Source organism: Trichomycterus rosablanca, chromosome 2 (genome assembly GCF_030014385.1).
Source record: "Trichomycterus rosablanca isolate fTriRos1 chromosome 2, fTriRos1.hap1, whole genome shotgun sequence".
NCBI lineage: Eukaryota > Metazoa > Chordata > Actinopteri > Siluriformes > Trichomycteridae > Trichomycterus > Trichomycterus rosablanca.
Window position 1 is genome coordinate 15,948,232 of NC_085989.1, and position 25,115 is coordinate 15,973,346.

Genomic DNA, 25,115 nt, shown 5'->3' on the forward strand with positions numbered 1-25,115 from the left:
GAGAGTAGAGTGATGGATTATAGGACATTCCACAATCTGAAGCAAACAGATCTACCCTGGATGTCTCTCGAAATAGCAATCAGGTCCTGGTATCTATGATTATCCGGGATTCTTGACTCCTCAGCCAGATAATTCAGCTTTCTAAGCATTAGCATCGGGTTGAAAAGTAAACAGAATGTCCAAAAAAACGTATCAGTCATGATAAGTGTGATAAGGACACACAGGTCAGCACCTAGCACTCACAGACCTTTAGCTCTCATGTCCCCTCTCTACATGACTCATACTGTTCTAAAAAAAAAAAAAGAAGACGTTTTTTATATTTCGCTGACCCGGACAGCTCTAAAATGATTGCGTACACAAAGGAATCTGTGCTGACCTTACGCAATGATGAAAAAGTAATTGGGTAAATGAGCTGACTTTACACACGTGCAGAAATTTGCCCTCTCAGGCAACGTGCCTGCATACATAGCACACCTCAGCGGGGAGCTGGTACTCTGAACCAGCCTTTCTTGTGAAATGACGCTGGGAGAAAATAAGAACTGACTCACTCAAAAGTACCCTCGAGAGGGTGGGGGTGGGAGGGCATTGAGTGAGCCAGCACAGTTACTTGCCCTCATTTCAGGCGAGTAAGAATAGAAAATAATTATGTTAATGACGCTAATGAGGACCACATGGCTGGGCTTCATGGTCGTGCTGAGCGGGTGAGCGAAAAAAGCCGCTAGCCAAAACAAAACAGGCTGTTCCCAGGCTGAGGTGTAAACGTGCTTAATGGATTGTGTGTACGTGAGCCCTCTGGTTCTTCTAGATACATCTGGAGTTGACTGCTTTGTGCTCATATTGTTACTGATGCGTGGCATCATTGGACTGGAATGATCAGCATCAACAATGACCACCACTGATCTGTAATTAAGTGTATTCATTCACCAATCCTCCACAGGCTTGCAATGACTGGAGAGCCACTGACCACATCTAAGGCTATGGTCACGTATACTACATGACCAAAGCAATGTGGACACCTCTGCTAATAAGTTCAGCTGTTTCTGCCATATCAGTTGCTAACAGATGTATACAATCACTTATATGAAATCAATGTGTTTTTTTTTTTTATTTAAATGCATTTTCTCCCCTTTTTCTCCCTGTTTAGCGTGTCCAATTGCCCAATTGCATCGTGCTTCCTCTCTGCCTATGCCGATCCCTGCTCTGACCGAGGAGATCGAAGCTAACCCACACTCCCGCCGACAAGTGGGCAGCAGGCCGCATGCATCTTATCACCCACACATTGACGAGTGTTGTGCCACCTAGCGTTGTGTACGGAGAGACACACCCTAAGAGCACTCCTTCCCCATTTCTGTGCAGGCGCCTCTAATCAGCCAACAGAGGTCGTAATTGCACCATTCTGACAGAGAGAGAGACCCATATCCGGCTTAGTCCCGCCCACCTGAACAACCGGCCAATTGTTGTTCATGTCAGCCGGCAAGGCAGAGCTGAGATTCGATACGATGCATTCGAGATCCCAGCCTGGTTGCAGCGTGTGTTTTTACCGCTGCGCCACCTGAGCGGCCAAATCAATATGTGTTTTTAACAACAGAATGTGTTTAGAGAAGGCTCTTCCAGCATTACTGAGGTCCTAGGCACAAAGCAAGAACACAGTCTGGTGTCTTATTCATTCAAATTATTCTTCAGAGACGCTCAGGTAGCGCAGCGGTAAAAAGACACGCTGCAACCAGAGCTGGATTAGAAGTACATCGTATCGAATAGAATGCTGATTTGAAACACCCCCGACCCACCCTCAGTGCACATGCGCCAGCTGTGTACAGCAACATTGAGTTTTTGAATGTTCTTTATACGTTTTTTATGTCTAAAACTATTTCACATTCAAATCACTGTTATGTGTCAGTATGAAGTCTGACTCAAGTTAAACTCTGCACATATACATACAGACAATAGACTGCATGTTTACTATGTTTAGTTAGCAGGAGTTCGGGTGACCCAGCAGTGAATTATGCTAGCCTACTATCACAGGGAGTAATGGTTAGAATCCCCAGCGGTGCTATCAGCTGGACGAGCGTCTACATACAGACATATGTCTGGGATGAAGGGATGGCTGAGGCCCCATGATGGATTAGCTTCCTGTACTATTTACTCGCCATCACAATAATGACTATTAAGCTCAGACCCATAATCTAGCTGACTAGGATCCTTGCTTGTAATCTGTCCCAGCCAAGGGACTAAACAATCTAAACAAAACGATACACTATATTAGCAAAAGTATTCGCTCGTCTGCCTTTACACATATATGAACTTGAGTGACACCCATTCTTAATCCATAGGGTTTAATATGATGTCGGACCACCCTTTGCAGCTATAACAGCTTCAACTCTTCTGTGGAGGCTTTCCACAAGGTTTAGGAATGTGTTTATGGGAAATTTTTTACCATTCTTCCAGAAGCGCATTTGTGAGGTCAGACACTGATGTTGGACGAGAAGGCCTGGCTCACAGTCTCCACTCTAATTTATCCCAAAGGTGTTCTATCGGGTTGAGGTCAGGACTCTGTGCAGGCCAGTCAAGTTCTTCCACACCAAACTCGCTCATCCACGTCTTTATGGACCTTGCTCTGTGCACTGGTGCGCAGTCATGTTGGAACAGGAAGGGGCCATCCCCAAACTGTTCCCACAAAGTTGGGAGCATAAAATTGTCCAAAATCTCTTGGTATGCTGAAGTATTAAGAGTTCCTTTCACTGGAACTAAGGGGCCGAGCCCAACTCCTGAGAAACAACCCCACACCATAATCCCCCCTCCACCAAATTTTACACTTGGCACAATGCAGTCAGACAAGTACCGTTCTCCTGGCAACCACCAAACCCAGACTCGTCCATCGGATTGCCAGACAGAGAAGCGTGATTCGTCACTCCAGAGAACACGTCTCCACTGCTGTAGGGTCCAGTGGTGGCGTGCTTTACACCACTGCATCCAACGCTTTGCATTGCGCTTGGTGATGTAAGGCTTGGATTAGGGATGCACCGATCCAACTTTTTCAGTTCCGATACCGATCCGATACATATACTTTGGCTATCGGCCGATACCCGATACCGATCCGATACCATTGTTGAATTAATAAACCGTATACTTTATTATGTGGGAAAGGCATCAGGATCGACTTAAACATTACTAAGTTTGCAAAACAAAATATAATTAACACAGATATAAATGTACTGAACTGCTATTTATTTGTCAATAAAATAATAAACAGGCATCTTCATATTTCAGTGTTATTTTCACTCAACGAGTGAGCATCCGACGCTGCCTTGGTGACCAAAGCAATCCCAGCATTCATTGCGGGTCGGGTGCGCTTTTCTTACAGAAAAATAAACATGGCTTGACGGGGCGGAGAAACGAATGGAGTATTATCAAACGTAAATAAAATATTACTGATTTTTAACTTGTATAAACTTGTACCGAGTGTTTTTATTTGCAAGTTCGAGCTTGTCAGGAGATGTAACGGTTATCGGTACATGAAGGGAAATGTTATATTGACGTTAGCGTTAATGCTAAGATGCTAAATCCGATGGAATCGCTGTGTAAGTAGCGCGTTCGAATAACCTGATTTATGAGTTGATGACTTATTAGAATCCTCTCTACTGAGGCAGCCGCTTATGTAGACAGTAAGACAGCAAGGCAGCTCCTTAGGTTTTCGAACACACCCAAAATGTGGCTGCTGACAATGAGAAAAACAGTAGTAGCTTAAATAACTTTTTCAAATAAACTTATCCGTAAATATTTAGTGCAAACAGTAATTCAAAATAAAATATAGCAGCTAAACCTGAGTAATAAACATGTTGCCATCGAACTTGTTGGCATAGCAAGCGTGAAATACCTCCATGCAGCTGACTCTTTGGCTCGCTCCATGTTGCTCTTTTTGTTTGTGCTCTACGCCATCCGTCAGCAGTGCGTCCTGTATGGGCTTAGCATGCGTCGCAAACGAACTAAAGTGAACGTATATCGGCCCCATGGATCGGTTTAATTATCCGATATCCGATCCATCTCATTTTGGTAATATCGGGACCGATATCCGATCTTAATATCGGATCGGTGCATCCCTAGCTTGGCTGCAGCTACTCTGCCATGAAAACCCATCCCATGAAGCTCTCTACACACTGTTCTTGAGCTAATCTGAAGGCCACATGAAGTTTGAAGGTCTGTAGTGATTGACTCTGCAGAAAGTTGGCGACCTCTGCGCACTATGCACCTCTGTCATTTTAAGTGGCTACCACTACGTTGCTGTCGTTCCCAATCGCTTCCACTTTGTTATAATACCACTGACAGTCGACTGTGGAATATTTAGTACCGAGCAAATTTCATGACTGGACTTGTTGCACAGGTGGCATCCTATCATGGTACCACGCTGGAATTCACTGAGCTCCTGAGAGCGACCCATCCTTTCACAAATGTTTGTAGAAGCAGTCTGCATGCCGAGGTGCTTGGTTTTATACACCTGTGGTCATGAATGTGATTGGAACACCTGAATTCAATGATTTGGATGGGTGAGTGAATACTTTTGGCAATATAGTGTAATCACAGAAATGAAAGCAAAATTTAAAATGACCTAACAATCTAGCTTCTCAAACTAACTTCACTAGTCAAGACACTGCCTCATTATTTCTCACATAGTACCACCCATTTCCTCTGAACTATGAGTCAAGCCCGCTTTCACACTCTGATGGCATTCTGATGATGCAAAAAAATCCCCCCACCTACGAGCATTTAATACACAATCAAGTTACCATGGCGGCCTTTCAAAATGAGACCACAGGTTTCAATATTTATTCTGCAAGGTTTGGTTAATTTGCTCTCTCAACCACAAGTTTCAAAATGACTGGGCTTGTCTCACTATCAACATGTTTTAGGCTGAAGGGGAATTATGGTATTTTATAACAACATTTAACCAACTTAACTGCTTAACAGAGTGATTCCTGTGTTTTGGATGAACTTGTTTAAAAAGAACACTATTTGTTTACATACTACACATGAGTACCAGTTAGCAGAGGAAGAAGGAAGGAAATAACACATGCTGTGAACTTCTTGGAAGGTGACCTATTTTTAACACAAGCTGCACATCATTAAATTGCTTCATAGGCTTAGAATTTCTATTCTTAGGCTTGTCTTGATGATTTCTACGCTGTGGATTTTGTCTTTCTATACTATTTTATTGTATTTTATTAGGAGATTGAGTGGTGCAGAGGTGTATAATGCTAGCCCTAGTGGTGCTATCTGCCGACCAGGTCTCTACACAGCAGGGCTCTAGAGTGTGACCAATTTGGTCGCACATGCGACCTAATTTCTCAATGATGCGACCAGCCGTTCGAGGCAAAAAAAAGTCTCTGTTACTCTGAGTGAAGTCTCCGGTGCAACAACAGACACACATTAGGCCCATAATCTAATCATATCTATATGTCTAAACCAATCAGAGATAGTGAAGGGCGGGACCAGCGTCTTCAACGGTGGGCGTTACACAGCGAAAGTTAAGAGTAGTAATATCATGGCGGAGTGTGTAGGATATGTGTGAACATTTGTGCTGCTGTTACAGATGTTGGTTTTAATGTAAAAACATCAATCAAATATCGGTGATAAGAAGACGTGACGTGTTTGTCTCAGTTGTTGTTTTCTTTAGTTCACTGACGTGAGAAGAGTTTTGCGCTTCGCTTTCACCGCGACTATCGACGTAAATAACCAATTTGCTCAGCGCTCGACTCGATAGATAAAACATCATTAAAGTTCCATTATACAAACAAACATCTGTGTGAAATAACCATCAAACCCAGTCTAACAGCTCCACATGTATCTGTGTTTAGCTGGATTTACTTCACGTGTGCTGTTTATATTTCACGTTAAGCGTTGTTCGTTCTGTCCGGGTCACTTTTACCACCTCATATCACACAGTTCATCTTTTTTAAGGCACTTTAAAAATATCAGCAGCAAACTGACTCAAAATGTAATAATGTCATGTAGCCTATGTCAATAATATGCGTCTCGTTACTGCATTAACCATATATAATATTCTTATTATTAAATGAGATTTGAAGCCCTTAAAACACTTGCACTTTTAATTTAGATTTTCTTTTTATTTCATTTATCTTGAGTTTAAATTTCAGCTCAGTGAAGCACTTTAAGCAACAACACTTTTTCAGTAAGTTACCTTTCTTGTAGAATTGTGCTTCTGAGGTGTTAAATGCGATGCGGTCGAAAATTTTAGTGCACCAAACTTTTGTGCTGGTGCACCTAAGAAAAGAAGTTAGGCACACCAGTGCAACCAGTGCAAAAAGTTAGTCTAGAGCCCTGCACAGACATGAACGACTAGGTTTGAGGGTGGCTATTTTGTACATTTTGTAAGGGACATCATTAAAACAATAAAAGACAGTTGGAAATAATGCATAGTTTAAAGACTGACACGAATAATACAACCCCAAATCAGAATAAGTTGGGACGGTATGCAGTGTTTCTTACATTTACTTTGACTTTTACAAGGGCAGTGGTACAAGGAGGGACAGGCCATTAACCACCAACAGGTTGTTGTACAGCCAAGACTCATCACCTGTTTAGGACATGAAGCCTAAAGTGCCTGGTACAGACCAACAAAGGAACTACTGTGGCTCAAACTGCAGATTAAGTTAATACTAGCAATGAGGGGGATGTGTCTCAACACACATCAAACATTTCAGTGTATGGGGCTGCATAGTTACAGGCCAATCAAAGTACCCATGCTAATACATGTCTTAATGGATCTGAGCTGTTTTGACAGTATAATAGGCAGGTGGTCTTAATGTCTTCCCAAAGTTTGTCTCAACACCTGTTTATCTATTGGCTGGACAGAGACTTGGAGAGGTCTCACACCCACCTAATTACAGAAGGCTTAGCCAAGGCAGAACAATTCTTTGGCTGAAAACAAAACATCAAAACAAAGACAGGTAAATAAAAAATAATGAATAAACAAAGTAATAAAACTCAAAAAGTACACAAAAAAACAACCAAACTAAAACCACAGCCCAAAGCGAGACAGGCTTTCCACCAGTGGAGCAAAACCACGATCGCCAGAAAACAGAAAAACACTGGTACTGGGTTTGGAGAGAATAAAAGAGCACTTGGATGCAACTCTGCCAGCTACTCAATCCACCAGCAAGTTCCAACCCAAATGCTCACCAGACAAACAAAAGAGAGGAACTTAGAAAAGCAACAGTGCCAACACAACTAAAGATGCTGCCAGCATTGATCCAAAGCAGCTTATAATTATGAACAATTACAATCTAAGCACATGAGGCCTAAGGTCCCAACAGCGGCAACCTGGCAGTGAATCAGTAACCCTCTAATTGCTGGTCCAGTATCCCAACCATTAAGCTACCAGTGCCACATAGTCACATAGTCAACACGGTATAACGACTATTAAAAAATCCACAACTAGCAAACTAATAATAAATGTCTATGTGTTTATGTGGAAAAAGCACCATCAATCGACTTGCATAGGGGGCAAAATGTGGAGAGAGGAATAGATTCACATCTGTGAAACATTAAATAATGCAGATTTGGCATTATTATGGAATGCATTTCAGCGTAGTAGAAGGGAAACATTTTAATTTAAGAGAGCAACTCATTAATTAAGGCAAATGAGCAAAATGGATAAGCCATGTTGTGCTGATTTAGTGTGTCACCTAGTACACTGTTTGCAGGTATTTTTATACACACAACCCCATATGAAATCAGAGCTTATTAGCTACATCTGTTCATTTAATGCATTCACTGTAATTATTTAGCATAGGGTGTAGGAAGATTGGGAAGGAAAACAAACATTACCAAGGTCTAGTACACTTCGTGGGTATAGTCCATATAATCCTAGTCAAATGCTATTAACATTCCTGAATGTAGTGTGCATAGTCATGAGCTCTATTCAGCAGAGATAAAATATAGCATGATACATCATAAGAAGTGTCAAACCACATTAAACACGGAAAAAACAGGTACCGAGTCGCTAATTTAAGTATCGATTCCCTTTTTTGCTCTCAATATTCATGTAAACATGAACTAAACTGGACAACTGTTGTCTTATACAGGCAAAGATATACAGATGTAGCACTAGAGGCGCTCGGGTGGTGTAGTGGTAAATTACACTAGCCCACTATCGTTGGGATCCAGGGTTTGAAATCCCAGCTGTGCTATCTGCCAGTTGTGCACCTACATGCAGACATGATTGGCTATGTCCCTAGGAATAGATTGGCATCCTGTTTGGGGTGTGTTACTCCCGTGCACTCAGTGATTCTGAGAGACAAACCCCTGCGATCCTGAACAAAATTAAGTGGTAGCAGAAACATGAAAATTAAATAGCACTAGATACAGCACCACTGGTATTACAACATGCCACAAATACTACCAAAAACTGGCTACATCAGCTACACCTGGATACTAGATATCAATTTTTAACTCTAAGAACAGGGGTGGCACGGTGGCTCAGTGGTTATCACTGTCGCCTCACAGCAAGAAGGTCCTGGGTTCAATGCCCAGGTGGGGCGGTCCGGGAGGTCCTTTCTGTGTGGAGTTTGCATGTTCTCCCCGTGTCTGCGTGGGTTTCCTCCGGGTGCTCCAGTTTTCTCCCACAGTCCAAAGATATGCAAGTGAGGTGAATTGAAGACATTAAATTGTCCATGACTGTGTTTGATATAACCTTGTGAACTGATGAATCTTGTGTAATGAGTAACTACCGTTCCTGTCATGAATGTAACCAAAGTGTAAAACATGACGTTAAAATCCTAATAAACAAACAAACTAACTCTAAGAACACTGTCAATGTATTTAGCTGTTTAATAACATGAAGAGGTCAACCTGTGTATAGACCTTTTAGAGTAAAATGATAATGTACAGGCTTAACATAATAGTTATAAATGCTAATTCCAAACTCCAAACACAGCACAGACTAATTAAAAAAATCTGTTAATCCCTTTGCCAACCACAGCAGACATTAATGACGCAGATGCCAATTATAAACCCCACTGAAAACCACAAAACCCAGACCTGTGAGCAAAAACGAGTATGATCTTATCAGTCAACGTGTAGCATATTTTCCACTTCTGGATGGCGGAACACAAAGCATGCCCTCAATACATGTCTGCTGTCAGCTGTTAAATACAGTGGCTGATCTAGTTTAATTTTCCATGAGAAGGTCTGGAAAGTAATGCATGGAGTACAACTGTGGAGTACACTATATGGCCAAAAGTATGTGGACACTCCTCCTAACAACTAAGTTATAGTGCTTTAGCAACACCCATTGCTAAAATGGATATAACACTATATATATTTGTATTAGTACGCTTCCAATCTTGTGAAAGCCCTGTTCTCGTTCCAGCATGACTATAACCCCTGTGTAGACCTTTATCGCATGCGTTCTTTTAAAGAATAGTTGAATGACAGTATTTCAAGAAGGAATACATACACTATATTGCCAAAAGTATTCACTCACCCATCCAAATCATTGAATTCAGGTGTTCCAATCACTTCCATGGCCACAGGTGTATAAAACCAAGCACCTCGGCATGCAGACTGCTTCTACAAACATTAGTGAAAGAATGGGTCGCTCTCAGGAGCTCAGTGAATAGGATGCCACCTGTGCAACCAGTCGTGAAATTTCCTCTCTACTAAATATTCAACAGTTAACTGTCGGTGGTATTATAACAAAATGGAAGCGATTAGGAACGACAGCCACTTAAAATGTCAGCGCATAGTGCGCAGAGGTCACCAACTTTCTGCAGAGTCAATCGCTACAGACCTCCAAACTTCATGTGGCCTTCAGATTAGCTGAAGAACAGTGTGTAGAGAGCTTCTTGGAATGGGTTTCCATGGCCGAGCAGCTGCATTCAAGCCTTACATCCCCAAGCGCAATGCAAAGCGTCGGATGCAGTGGTGTAAAGCACGCCGCCACTGGACTCTAGAGCAGTGGAGACGTGTTCTCTGGAGTGAAGAATCGCGCTTCTCCGTCTGGCAATCCGATGGACGAGTCTGGGTTTGGCGGTTGCCAGGAGAACGGTACTTGTCTGACTGCATTGTGCCGAGTGAGGAGTTGGGCTCGGCCCCTTAGTTCCAGTGAAAGGAACTCTTAATGCTTCAGCATACCAAGAGATTTTGGACAAGTTCATGCTCCCAACTTTGTGGGAACAGTTTGGGGATGGCCCCTTCCTGTTCCAACATGACTGCGCACCAGTGCACAGAGCAAGGTCCATAAAGACGTGGATGAGTGAGTTTGGTGTGGAAGAACTTGACTGGCCTGCACAGAGTCCTGACCTCAACCCGATAGAACACCTTTGGGATGAATTAGAGCGGAGACTGCGACTTCTCGTCCAACATCAGTTTCTGACCTCACAAATGCGCTTCTGGAAGAATGGTCAAAAATTCCCATAAACACACTCCTAAACCTTGTGGAAAGCCTCCACAGAAGAGTTGAAGCTGTTATAGCTGCAAAGGGTGGTCCGACATCATATTAAACCCTATGGATTAAGAATGGGATGTCATATGTGTGTGAAGGCAGACGAGCGAATACTTTTGGCAATCTTCTGGATGCAAACTGCACACATACTCCGTATTAAGTAAGTAAGTTCAGGTTTTTGTTAGTTTGTCCTTTCATATGGAAATACAATGTAATTGGTAAGTCTTATCATGGAATAAAACAGAAAGAATATTAATGCCTTTGAACTTTGCTGCTGGCAAAGACTTTTGAGAGTACCTCGGCCATCAAAGAAGGCAAAGAAATGAATTCTAGACCATATCAAACCTAACCTCTCTCTTACAGCCAAGATAACCAAACTGAAGCTGTAAGATGCTGAACAATTATCAGAAGAAAAAAGATGAAAGCAGAATGATGAATATAATTAGAAGAATAACAAACAAGCCATTAAAAAGTCTGCAAGCCCAAACAGAAAACAGATGGCTCTTAATGATGATAATAATAATAATAATAATAATAATAAATACCGCAAAGACCTTTTTTCTTTGTCCTTAAAACATCTTCTCTATCTGAAAGTGAATCTTCACTCTGCAGCCCTAAGCAGTTCTGAATCGGTTGCAGAGAAACAGCTTGAGGCTTGAAAATCTTTTGTACAGCTAGTCAGCAAAGTGCCCCACACACACACTTTCAGTTCTTTACATACATCCTGAAGACACCCAAAACAAAGCCAGATGCTCAGCAGACCGAGAATGTGTTATGATAGCCGGATGCTGTTGACATTGAGCATTTAGAAATGGCATTCTTGCTGTCAGATTTTCTCAGCAGGCATTTTCTTTCTATTTTATGCTTAACAGACAGGGGTATGACTATTGTCTGATGTCCTTTAGCTCATTTAATAGGAATATAGGACTAGTGCAAGAGAGGTGAGGGGTTAAAATGATGGTTTTTCTAATTCCATAGAACAGAGCTGGCTAATCATTTCAAGCCTAGGACACATAATCATCTGAGGGGCCTTCACGTATGAGCAGAAAGCTCACAGCACATGTGCTCTCGACTTCACACTCGACTTAAACATTAGGGAGTAAAGCAGACAGGTCTTTCTGTATATTTACATTTAGATTTTCAGCATTTAGTATACGCTTTTATCCAAAGCGACTTACAATTGAGACTGCATACATTACAAGCAATTGAGGGTTAAGGGCCTTGCTCAGGGGCCCAACAGTGGAATTCTGGCAGACGTGGGGCTTGAACCAGTGACCTTCCAGTTACTAGCCCTGTAATTTTACCGCTGAGCTACCACTCACCAGATACGGATCATATACATACGAACTAGTTTACTACAGTTTAGCCCACTGAGCATATGAAACATCTTACAGTAAAAAGACTTGATCTGTTTTAATGGACTACACTACAAATCACCTTGTCACCTCACTACATTCATAACATATACACTGATCAGCCATAACAGTAAAACCACCTCCTTGTTTCTACATTCTGTCCATTTTCTTAGCTCCACTTACCACATAGAAGCACTGTGTAGCTCTACAATTACTGACTGTAGTCCATCTGTTTCTCTGCGAGCTTTGTTAGCCCCCTTTCATGCTGTTCTTCAATGGTCAGGACTCTCCCAGGACCACTACAGAACAGGTATTATTTGGGTGGTGGATCATTCTCAGCACTGCAGTGACACTGACATGGTGGTGATGTGTTAGTGTGTGTTGTGCTGGTATGAGTGGATCAGACACAGTAATCTTGATGGAGTTTTTAAACACCTCACTGTCACTGCTGGACTGAGAATAGTCCACCAATCAAAAATATCCAGCCAACAGCGCCCCGTAGGCAGCGTCCTGTAACCACTTATGAAGGTCTAGAAGATGACCAACTTAAACAGCAGCAATAGATGAGCGATCGTCTCTGACTTTACATCTACAAGGTGGACCAACTAGGTAGGAGTGTCTACTGTGACTGATTCCCTCATACCAGCACAACACACACTAACACACCACCACCATGTCAGTGTAACGGCAGTGCTGAGAATGATCCACCACCTAAATAATACCTGCTCTGTGGTGGTCCTGACCATTGAAGAACAGCATGAAAGGGGGCTAACAAAGCTTGCAGAGAAACAGATGGACTACAGTCAGTAATTGTAGAGCTACAAAGTGCTTCTATATGGTAAGTGGAGCTGATAAAATGGACAGTGTGTGTAGAAACAAGGAGGTGGTTTTAATGTTATGGCTGATCAGTGTATTTTATTACAATTTTGAAGTTTGATTTGCATCATCTGTCGGAAGAAATATATATATATTTAGAATACTCTGAATACTTACAGCAAGCCTGATATGTTTATTTAAGCTCAGCTGATCCACAAAACTAAGGTACCCCAACCTAAGCCTGCATAACAACCTAATGCCCTACAATATATCAACTGTGTTCTAATCGTTTTCAATATGTGTGTGTGTGTGTGTGTGTGTGTGAGTGAAGACCATTCACAAAGAAAGAGACAGTGTGGTAGGGCACTGGTTGAGACCTGCTTTGTGAACAGCCGTTGTTCTCAGCGTAGTGAATTTGGGATGCCTGGAAAGAAGTGTTTGTTATGCTTTTATGCTTGGTGCCTCCCCCACAGCGCGCACACACACACACACACACACACACACACAAAGACATAAGAACTATTCTTCTGAAGCTCCCTGATCCCTCATCTTTTTTTCATTTGTGCATAAAAGAATATATATAGTACCTTCTATACAAGCACCCATATTCAGCCAGTAATCTAAAAATGAATTGAAAGCAATGGCTCTCTGGAATGTCATTGATTAGCTGGTTAACTGATAACCAACAAAGAAGTAATTGTTCAATAAATGCTTTAATTTAAACTGTCATTTAAAATCATTTCCAACACCAGAGATTCCAATTAAGAGCACAGATATATTCTATACAGAATAAAAGTCTTTTCTTTTGGCTGTTCCCATTGGGGGTCGCCACAGCTGATCATTCATCTCCATCCTGCCCTGTCCTAAACATTTTTCTTTACCACCCCAGGTGGTCTGGTGGCTCCATCCTCAGCATCTTTCTCCTAATAAAACCCGTCCCTCCTCTGCACATGCCCAAACCATCTCAATCTCTCCTTCTTAATGTACCTGCCCTGTCCTTCTAATAAGCTCGTTTCTAATCTTGTCCATTCTTGTTACCCACAAGGAGAATCGCAGCAACCTCTTCTCTGCCACCTCTCTTCACCTCTCTAACACAATCGCTATGACTTTGTACACTTGTTCAGTTTCATCACCTCAACTTCTTGCAACTTCGCATGATTGACTATGTCTGAGGCGGTAACAAAGCCCTGGGATAGATTGGCACCCTGTCCAGGGTATTTCTTCCTTGCGCCCGGTGTTTTTGTCTGCTACCCTCAACAGGATAAAGTGGTTGATGACAATGAATACAAGAAAATGATTACAAATGTGCTAGACTGGGAGTAAAAAGTATAACTACTCACTCACTTTCTTAACCGCTTAACCAATTAGGGTTGCCAGTCCATCGCAGGGCAGACACACACACACACACACACCCATTCACCTATAGGGCAATTCAGTGTCTCCAATTAACCTGACTGCATGTTTTTGGACTGTGGGAGGAAACCGGAGCTCCCGGAGGAAACCCACGCAGACACGGGGAGAACATGCAAACTTTACACAGAAAGGACCCGGACCGCCCCGCCTGGGGATCAAACCCAGGACCTTCTTGCTGTGAGGCGACAGTGCTACCCACTTAGCCACCGTGCCTCCCAAAGGTATAACTAGTTAAAAGTAAATATCAAAAATGTAAATATAGCTTTGTTACAGTTCCCCAATGTAAGATCAACTGTTTGCCTTTCATTTCCATCCTATTCTTCACCATAACCTTCCACCCTTTTCTTCTCCTACAGCTATCCTCTCTTTGAACCAGGCCTGCAACTTGAACCCATACAAAGAAAAAGAGAGAGGAAGGGAAAGAGACAAGAGCCTAATAGAGAGAGGTGGAAAAAATCCCAGAACTTTGGATCACCTAATTATTCTTAACTGTGGTCAGAAAACTATTCCTACCACACTTATTACATAAGCCTGACTAGAGGTTGGACGGAGTATCAGTCAGTCTGTGTATATACAGGCAGGGGCCTCTTTTCTCTGTACTGAAGGGAAATGTGTGTCAGAACCTTCTGAATTACGGCAGCTGTCACTTCATATTGAGCAATAAACTTTAATCCTTAACGCCTATCCATGGGGTTTTTTTAAGCGATGGCTACGAGTAATAACAGCATTAGCTGGAGGTGCCGGATGACAGGAAGTCTCCAAACACCTGCGCACCTGTTCAAAACATAACTGATGTGAGCTGAACTACAGTTGACCTATGTGGTTTATCATGTCAGGTTTGAATAAGAACTGAACTTACTGTATCTGTAGGGTAAAAATTTAAAGAATAACTACAGTATGTATTGTACAACAAAGTCATTATGTAAACACATCTATAATGCTTTAATGAGTTATGTGTTTCTCAAACTGTGTACCAGTGCTGAAAGGTAAATGGGACAGTGGTAGCCTAGTGGGTAGAGCTTTGGGCTATCAACTGAAAGGTTGAGATTTTGAATCTGCCATAAAGCCACTGTTGGGCTCTTGAGCAAGTCCCTTAACCCTCTCTGCTCTCGGCGCCATACGATGGCTGACCCTGCGCTCTGAGCCCAGCTTCCAAACAAGCTGGGATACATGAAGAAAGAATTTCATTGTACACCTGTATATATGACAAATAAAGGCGTTCTATTCTATAAAGCACAGACAGGCCACACTACTAAAAAACATGATTCCTTTGACTGAAATGTATGATTCTAACTGCACATACAAGCCTCCTGTGTACAAGTGTGCATGTTGTGTATGCATATAGGAGGTACTCGAGGGTTTAAGTTTGACAGTTGCACTCCTTTTTGAAATGTTGCATTCTAAAGATGTGGTGACATCCTGTTTACATAAAAAAAATAACTTAGTAAGGTTTGGGAACGAGATAAGCAAACATGATATATCCAGTTTGGTTTAAAACTAGATGCCGCTCAGGTAGCACAGCGGTAAAAACACACGCTAGCACACCAGAGATGGGATTTTGAATACATCGTATCGAATCTCAGCTCTGCCATCCGGCTGGTTTAAGCAGCCACATGAACAACGAGTGGCCTGTTGTTCATGTAGGGGTGGGGTATTAAGCCGGATAGGGGCTCCTTGTAACTGATGCACTACGACCTCTGCTGGCTGATTGATGGCGCCTACACAGAGGCGGGAAAAGAGTGCGGATCAGGGTGTGTCTCTCCGTACACAAGGCTGATTTGCAAATATGGGGGGGAATAGGTTGGAGGGGCCGTGGGTTAGCTTCGTTCTCCTCAAATCAGAGCGGGGGTCTGCATTAGTGGAGAGGAAGCATGACTCAATCGGGCAATTGGACACGCTAAAAAGTCTGGAGAAAAGGGGAGAAAATGCATAAAACAAGAAAATATATATTTAAAAAACCTAGATTTAAGTTTGAGCATTAACATATATAAAGCATTTCATGACAGTCATACATATGAATCCCCTGAGAGCATATATCAGATTCTGTATGCTTTATATTAGCTGTGGCCAAAATAAAAAGATTTTGTAGCCACACCTTACCTTACTTACTAAGTCATGGCCACATAAGAGCAGTGCTCTGTTAATGCTGCAATAGTGAAATCAGAAATCATTTCACCAGATATACAGTTAAGGTTGATGTGTTGTGAAACAAAGCTTTTTAAATGGTTTGAAGCAATGAAAATCCAACTTGCTCACATGCCACAGGGCACAACCAACAATGGTATTAAGAAAAGACTGGGCGGGGTAGCCACAGCAAGTGAATACAGGATTAGAAAAGGCAGGATTGCACTTTAAAAAGCAAACCCTGTCTCCACATTTCATAGCTCACTAGTCGCCATGCTGTTTCTGTCCACTTTGTCTGTTTGTTTTGTTTTGGTTTGGTTAAACACCATGTTCGCTCGTTGGCGGTATTATGGCAGGAAAGGCTGTCGCTTTATTCATGGAATATCAGTTCACTGTTCATATTATTTCCAGATAAAGTCCTGTTATGGTACTTTTATCTTAGATTAGTGTCTTTAATTTTATGATTGTGAGAAAGCTGAGAACTGTTCTTGCTTTGTCTTGGTTGAAAATCTCCCCCAGTGTGTTTGATAGGGAAAGCTGTTCCACCTCGTCTGTGCTTGGCTTTTGGCTACGTCATATAAACAATTTGTCTCAAGGTTGCACAGCAACAAAGTAAGTGGCCCCGCCTAACTCCATAGGAAACAAGCCGGCGCAACAGCGGTTTTGTGTTTTATGTGAATGCAGTGGCTATAAAAGGGGGGATGCTGTGGAACTACCACATTAGTGACTGATGTCACTTTCATTCATGCTGGGTTCTTTCATGGGGTCTGCATATACAAATGCTGCACATCATACGGTAGTCCCCACCCGCTGTATATGGCCTTCATGGCATGTGGGTCCATTAAAGCTGTAACATTGATGCCAACTTTTAAATACGACTAATGAATACAAAGAGCATAGTGTGATCTTCCACACTTGTCCGCATTACCAGAGTAGGTGCAAGAGGAAACTACATCAGGAAAAGGGGAATATTATTACTAATTTATATAATTCATAAAATAAATGGGACAGTAGTGGCCTAGTGGGTAGAGCTTTGGGCTATCAACTGAAAGGTTGGGCTCTTGAGCAAGGCCCTTAACCCTCTTTGCTCCAGGGGCGCCATATGATGGCTGACCCTGCGCTCTGACCCCGGCTTCCAAACAAGCTGGGATAGGCGAAGAAAGAATTTCATTGTACTGTACACCTGTATATGAATATATGACAAATAAAGGCATTTTATTCTAATTCAAAAAGCTAAACAAATAATAACCAACTAAACAAAAGATAAAATGTATATGAGTTTACTTTTAATAACGATCACAAAAATAAGCCTGTTCTAAATTCTGCTGCTGCCCCACCTTAGACCGAGAAGTGCCGTAGACTGTAATGCCCCAATTTTGACTGTGAAAGTGAGCTGCCGTCAATCACTTAACCTGCTAAGAGAAGGGTCTTTAGCAGCCCACAGTATCATGTATGAGAGCCATGCCATCTATGTTCAACCACCCCTTGTGCAGATGCCTCAACCGGCCAACAGAGGCCATTGACCCTCCTACCACAAACACAATCGTGTAGGTGCCTTGCCTGTCAAAAGCACAGGTGAGATTTGAACAAATCTAACCAGTGGTGGGCTTGCACACTGTAGCATTGTGCTACCCAAGAATATCCTATATTTTAAATATAGTATAAGCTACATTACTCTACTGTATGTAATAACACGTTGTATCTTAGTAACATATTGAGTCACCAAACCCTGGTAAATTGGTAAATGACTACTCATATTCTGTCATTTAAAGCTGGCAAATGATCCAGACATGCCTTTTAGGTACTTTATTACTACAGTACTGATCTGTTAGCTGAGAAAACATGGCTTGTAAGTAGGGCTGGGCGATATGGATCAAAAATAATATCTAGATATTTTTTGCTGAACGGCGATATACGATAAATATATCTCAATATTTTTTATCCCATAAGGTAATAACAAAAATACATTTTTGTTCCAGTTTTTTTACAGGCACTTTTATTAATATTCATGCTTGGCAAGCTTTACACAAGAACTATTTTTCCTTAAAAAAAAAAAAAAAAAGAGCTATTCTAAGAAAAAAAAAGTTGTTTTCTAAGGCATCTCCTGTTGTGTATTGTGAATTACAAATATATTGTCTGGCCCTTTAAGAATGTTAAGTGTACTATAGGGCGCAGGGAGCGAGTGTGTAGGGAAGATGTCGGAATGACACGGTTTCCGGCTGAGCTTGTGTGACATTAAAAGTAAAACCCCGTTAAAGTAAACCCCTCGTTAACCCCCCACCCCACCCCCACATGTTTGGACATTATTTTATGTATATGTCGCCATAACATTTACATTATTTATTTTTTTTACGTATAGAACTTAGTTCTGTAATACAGGCAGAACTAATCGTTCATGTTACTGTGTAACTATTACAACATTTAATGCATTTTAATCAGTGTTCTGCTTCATGCACTTTATTATTATTTAACAGATTTATTTGCTGTTTAATTGCTGTTTGCTCCTTGTTTACTGCAGAGTTAGTTCATGCAATTTAATAATGTTTGGTTGTTTATTGGCCGACAACAAGAAATACTACTGTATAATAAAAGATAAATAAATAAATGACGTGTCGGACGTCGGGCGATCGTCCAGTATAAACTAACACAACCACGTACAACATCCAGTACAGAAATCCCCATAATGTTTGTATTTACAGATAGAGCAAGTATATGCACATCACATATACAAACACAAGAGTCAGAACAACAGGAGACGCACCGTTACGTTATTATTACTTTCTCAACACTTAATGTGAAGTAAATACGTGCATGTCAGCGCGTGCATGCCCTTGTATTGGTTTTTGAAACGAATAACGACTCGTTTTCTTGTTTTTTAACTTTGGGATTTGAAGTGAAAACTAATGACCAAAGGTACACGGAGCTGGAACCTTTAGTCTGGACTTGTTTTCGGCATTCTCTACAGAATACATTATTCTGCTGCTCATCTGACACTTTGAATTCGAACCATCTCCAAATAATTCCAAAATTAGTCATTATTTTTCTTTTTAGTAAGCAGCTCCTCTTCGATAGCTTCTGTCATGTCTTTATCCGTCTCCATGCTATCGCTGCCTGCAGGAATTACTGGTGAAGCGGTGGGGAGGGGCGAGTTGTGTTCAGTGAGGGAGAGGGGTGGGGCAGGTGAACATGTGCAGAGACAAACTGGGAGAAGAGAAAGACGAACTGTCTGATCTAACTGGAACGCAACATCTATATCGATATATGCGATATTGTCTTATCTTATATCGCGTATGAAAATATATCGATATTTTATAAAATCTCGATATATCGCCCAGCCCTACTTGTAAGTAGTGGGATTTTAAATAATTAGCTAAATATAATATGTGGATGTTATTCCTAAACTGGAGATTATTGTGTGTCTGACCTACTTGGCAGCCATCTTCACCCTTGGAGTGTAAAAAAAGCCTAGTTTATTCTTATGACTTCATCAGAGGATAAATGTGAATCTGAGCACCACAATTTTAAAGCTGTAAGAGTGCTAAGGGCTCACAAGCATCAAGCCAATATTGAAAAGTTGGCGCTGACATATAGTATATCTCATGTCTGCTGTGAAATGTAATTGGTGCAGCAAGCTGAGTTAAAATCTCAGCAGTGCTACTGACCTGGTTGGGCATCCTACAGACACAACTGTCCATGTCTGAAAAAGGGAACCTGGGATCCAGGGTTCAAATCCCCAGTGATGCTATTGGCTGGTTGACTGTCTTCATACAGACATCATTGACTATGTCTGGGGGGAGAATGGATTGGTGTCCCGTCTGGGGTGTATTACTGCATTGCACCCAGTGATTCAGGGAAACCGGACCCATTGTGACGGTGACCATGATAAAGTGTTTAAATTTTACTTATTTAAAAAAATAAGGTGCTTTCACAAAACTTGGCTGCTGGTCTGGACTGTACAAAGTTACTTTATCCAATTTTAATGTTAGAGAAATTATGAAACGTGGCTGAGAATTTAGAAAAGAGATTTCTTTTATACAGGACGTCAAATAAACATGATCATAGTTGTTGCAACATAATTGTCTGCAACTTTTTAACTACACACAGAAAAATATAACACAGGTCTACACCGATCAGGCATAACATTATGACCACCTTTCTAATATTGTGTTGGTCCCCCTTTCGCTGCCAAAACAGCCCTGCAACTGTGATGCACTGTGTATTCTGACACCTTTCTATCAGAACCAGCATTAACTTCTTCAGCAGTTTGAGCTACAGTAGTTCGTCTGTTGGATCGGACCACACGGGCCAGCCTTCGCTCCCCACGTGCATCAGTGAGACTTGGCCGCCCATGACCCTGTCACCGGTTTACCACTGTTTCTTCCTTGGACCGCTTTCGATAGATACTGACCACTGCAGACTGGGAACACCCCACAAGAGCTGCAGTTTTGGAGATGCTCTGACCCAGTCGTTTAGCCAAACTCACTCAAATCCTTACGCTTGCCCATTTTTCCTGCTTCTAACACATCAACTTTGAGAATAAAATGTTCACTTGCTGCCTAATATATCCCACCCACTAACAGGTGCCGTGATAAAAAGATAATCAGTGTTATTCACTTCACCTGTCATAATGTTATGCCTGATCGGTGTATACAATTGTGAACTCAATTCAAGAGACAAAAACGTTTGCCTTTACATCAACAACCAAAGCTAACCAAAGCTGACTTCATCTCTATCGTTATAAATCTTTAACCCTGAAGTTAAACAAAGATTGCAGTTACGATGTTTAGCATATCAAGGTATATAATTCAAGAACTACAGCAGGGATTCTAAACCTGAGAATTTAAACTTTTTAGTAATATAGAATAGGCTATATTCCAAGGCAATGTGGGCAAACAAAAAATATAATGTGATGAATAAGCCCCACCTGCAGGTCACACATCTACATTTCACATTTACATTTTCAGCATTTGGCAGACGCTTTTATCCAAAGCGACTTACAGTTATGACTGAACACAATTTTTAGCAAGGGTTAAGGGCCTTGCTCAGGGGCCCAACAGTGGCAACTTGGCGGTGGTGGGGCTTGAACCGGCAACCTTTAGATTACAAGTCCAGTACCTTAACCACTGAGCTATCACTGCCCTAAAAGAAAGTTCCCACTTAAAAAAAGGACAAGAGCCGAGCCCCTGTACTGAAGTAACATTTGAATGACTAAACCTGCAGTCCTGCCAATAAACAGATCCAACAGATCCAAAATAGCCTGGCTGTACAGCAAGTCAAGTACCATTGTGGTCTGATATTGTGAGTCTTAAAGAAGTTATTTGAGGTATGCAAGCTTCTGCAATCCTAATATGGTCTGATGATTAAGCCTCCAATTCAAAACACATGCATCCAATAGGAGATTTAAAGAGCAGAGAGTAGACAGACAGAGAAGAAAAATAGTGTGGTAACGGTAATGAAATTCAAACAAGCCGATCTGAGTTCAACTGCTGCCAACTAGCCCTCGTTCCCCAGACAGTGTGAAGCACACAAAAGCATTCCATTCAAGAACAGCTCTGGCCTAGCACCATAGTAGGACACGGAGCATCCCATCCACTTGAAAGGCCCTAAAGAGAATGTAAATGTTGAGATCGCTACACTTGGAGGCCAAGTTCTGAATGAATGCACCCTCCTCCCACTAGGCAAACATGTCTGACAATCCACACCAGAATTCCTTTTGAGATAAAGCCTAGTGTGAGTATAGGTGTGTTTCCAGGGCTATGTCTGTCTATGAAACTGTACACATCCTTTAAAACAGTCAAACAGTATATGGGAGTAGGCAGCAGAAATTTGTTTAATTTACTGTTTTGTACACTCAAAGTTTTGACCATTTTGCTTTTACGCCTCAAAACCTTCGAACAAGCAAAAATGCCAAAGAAACTGAACCAATGACTGCAAAGTTTGTTTGTTTATTAGGATTTTAACGTCACGTTTAACACTTTGGTTACATTCATGACAGGAACGGTAATTACTCATTACACAAGGTTATATTGAACACAGTCATGGACAATTTAGTGTCTCCAAATCACCTCACTTCAATGTCTTTGGACTGTGGGAGGGAACCCACGCAGACACGGGGAGAACATACAAACTCCACACAGAAAGGACCCGTACCACCCCACCTGGGGATCGAACTCAGGACCTCCTTGCTGTGAGGCGATAGTGCTACCCACTGTGCCACCCTGACAAGTAAAAATGCAAGTTTATTCCCCAGTCTGCCTTTTCACTGATAAACCAGTTTATGTTATTACACTGATTTCCAGGAGTTCAGTCAGAAACCATTCTAACCTTGAATGATGAAGACACAATGGTGTCATTTGGTTCAGTTTTCTCTGTCGTTACTTTTGCTCCTGAATTCTACAGCTTAAATAGCACATAGTTAAATATACATTCACCATGGCTCTATAAGGTTTATTTACAGGATTTTATATGCCACCAAAAAAGCTCACTGAAACTCATAACATACATTACATAATGTAAATAAATGAGTAGGCACTTGGGTGGAGCAGCAGAAAAATTATGCTAGCCCACTACCGCTGGGGTTCAGGGTTCAAATCCCCCGTCGTTCTATAGGTCAGTCATGCATATACATGCAGACATGATTCATTGTGTTTGAGGTGGAAAGATTGGCTGAGGCTCTGCGATGGATAAGTGTCCTACTTGGGCATTGCACCCTGTGATTCCAGGGAAACCGGACCCACCATGATGCTGGCCAAGATAAAGCAGAAATGATGGCATGAAAAATAAACGAGCTTAAAAAGGTTACATAGTTTCGTATCCACACAAAACAAGGTACTGTAGCGCTGACCATCAATCATGACCAATAAACAAGAAATACAACCATTGCAACACTGAGGTCAAGCTGGCGATGAAAGGAAAAGAGAAAACGAATGGCCTATGTGTTCAAAAGTGGCTCTAAGTAACGCGATAGGTCAGATGTAGTTCGCATTATTTACTAGCTGCTACTACTCAATAGGCTTCTCTGTCAGCTCCTAGGTATTTAATTACAAAGCTAAATCACTGATGTTCACAGTTAGAGGTAAATTTGTACTTACACAGAAGAATGGGTGGTTTGAAAAGGTCATTTTCACCAGAGACCACAAATAATGTCATTTAACTGTCATTTAAACATTTAGGGGAAGATAAGTATATAGGAACACAAAGCATCTGTTACAACAAATGTGCTGAGCTGTTATTTATGGTGCCAAGTTTGTAAATGGGATACTAGAGTAAGGTCACATTGTTTCTCACAGTTAAGCATCATGGAGTTTGTAATAAACTGTGTTAACTGCTTAATAAAAAGAGTGTAACACTTTAATTAGTTATATTAATTTGTTAATATAGATTAAGTGCATATGCTACTGTAAAAATCAACAGGGCAGCATTGTAGCACAGAAATATGGTTCTTGGGGACCAGGGTTCAGCTCTTGCCTCCAGCCACTGTCTGTGTCTCCCCATTACCAACTACCTCATAAAAATATGCAGAAGGTGGACTGAAAATTCAAAATTGATGGGTGTGTGGTAACCTGCAGCGAATACCATATTCAAAGTATATTTCCACCCAGTGTTCCGATGCAAACCTGACCAGAATGAGTCGGCTATTAAAGATAATAGAAAAATAATACAAGTAAATGAATGAATGAGCGTATGAATATAATGGTAGGTATACTGGTTGGTTTTCTGTTTCTAATGTTTAGGGCAGCTGTAGCCTAGTGGTTAAGGTACTGGACTAGTAATCAGAAGGTTGCCGGTTCAAGACTCACCTCTGCCAAGTTGCATCTGTTGGGCCCTTGAGCAAGGCCCTTAACCCTCAATTGCTTAGAGTGTATACTGTCACAACTGTATGTCGCTTTGGATAAAAGAGTCTGCTAAATGCTGAAAATGTAAATGTAATGTATATACACATGGGCAGTGATAGCTCAGTGGTTAAGGTACTGGACTAGTAACTAAAAGGTTACCGCCAGGCTGCCACTGTTGGGCCCCTGAGCAAGGCCCTCAATTGCTCAAAAAATGTGTTCAGTCATAATTGTAAGTCACTTTGGAAAAAAGGGTCTGCTATATGTCGAAAATGTAAACGTAAATATACACTATATGGTCAAAAGTGCATGAACATTTCATTCCAAAGCCATGGGTATTGCATATCCTTTGAGGCTATAACAGCCTCCGCTCCTCTGGGATGGCTTTTTGGATTTTGATGTCTGTGGAAATCTGAGTCCATTCAGTCAAAAGAGTAATACTGTGGTCAAACACTGATGTCGGATGATATTGGCCTGGCTCGCAGTCAACCTTCCAATTCATTCCAAAGGTGTGTTTAGGGGTGTTTTAAGTTCAGGGGTTTGTGTAAGTCACTGTATTTATGGATCTTGCTTACAATTTGACTATCCAGATTCATAAACCTAGATTTAAATGACCCAGCCACTACTGTACTGTGAATGGCATGCCAATACAAATCCTATTACATAACAGTAAGCTTTTATGCAGAGTACAGAAGCTTCACCACACTTCAATGAGCCAGAAACATGTATTTCTATCTTCTTTCAGAAATAACGTTATTTTAAAGTCACTTACTTTATACTTCATTGTGAGTTCGCTTCTTCCGTACGCCACACTCCAAATATGACACGGATAAAACGGCAGCGCAAAACTTCGCTTAAAAGACGTTAACGGTCATTGTAAGCATTACAATGTAAAGTAAAGAAAAGTAGTTATATTTTCACCAGAACCGTTTTATCTGCTTCGACGAACTCCAAGTCCTTTCTGTCATCCACCGCTACCGACTGAACACTAAGGTAAAAAAGAGCGCATTACACCACGACCGGCTGAGCTCATTTACATAGCACGTTTTCTATTGGATTAGACTGTTATCTTATTTACAAATCGCGGATGCGATTGGTCGAGAAGACCAAACGCCC

General features: G+C 41.5%; 1 protein-coding gene across 1 annotated transcript in view; it reads right to left on the reverse strand.

Annotated features, from left to right (window-relative positions):
• nedd9 (neural precursor cell expressed, developmentally down-regulated 9) overlaps positions 1-24,847 on the reverse strand; it is a 62,292-nt gene extending 37,445 nt beyond the window's left edge. Inside the window, exon 1 of the mRNA XM_063011952.1 lies at positions 24,772-24,847. Within this exon, the coding sequence (XP_062868022.1) occupies positions 24,772-24,783 (12 nt within the window). The 5' untranslated portion in view covers positions 24,784-24,847. The remainder of the gene's footprint in view (positions 1-24,771) is intronic.
• Between the last annotated feature and the right edge of the window lie 268 nt (positions 24,848-25,115).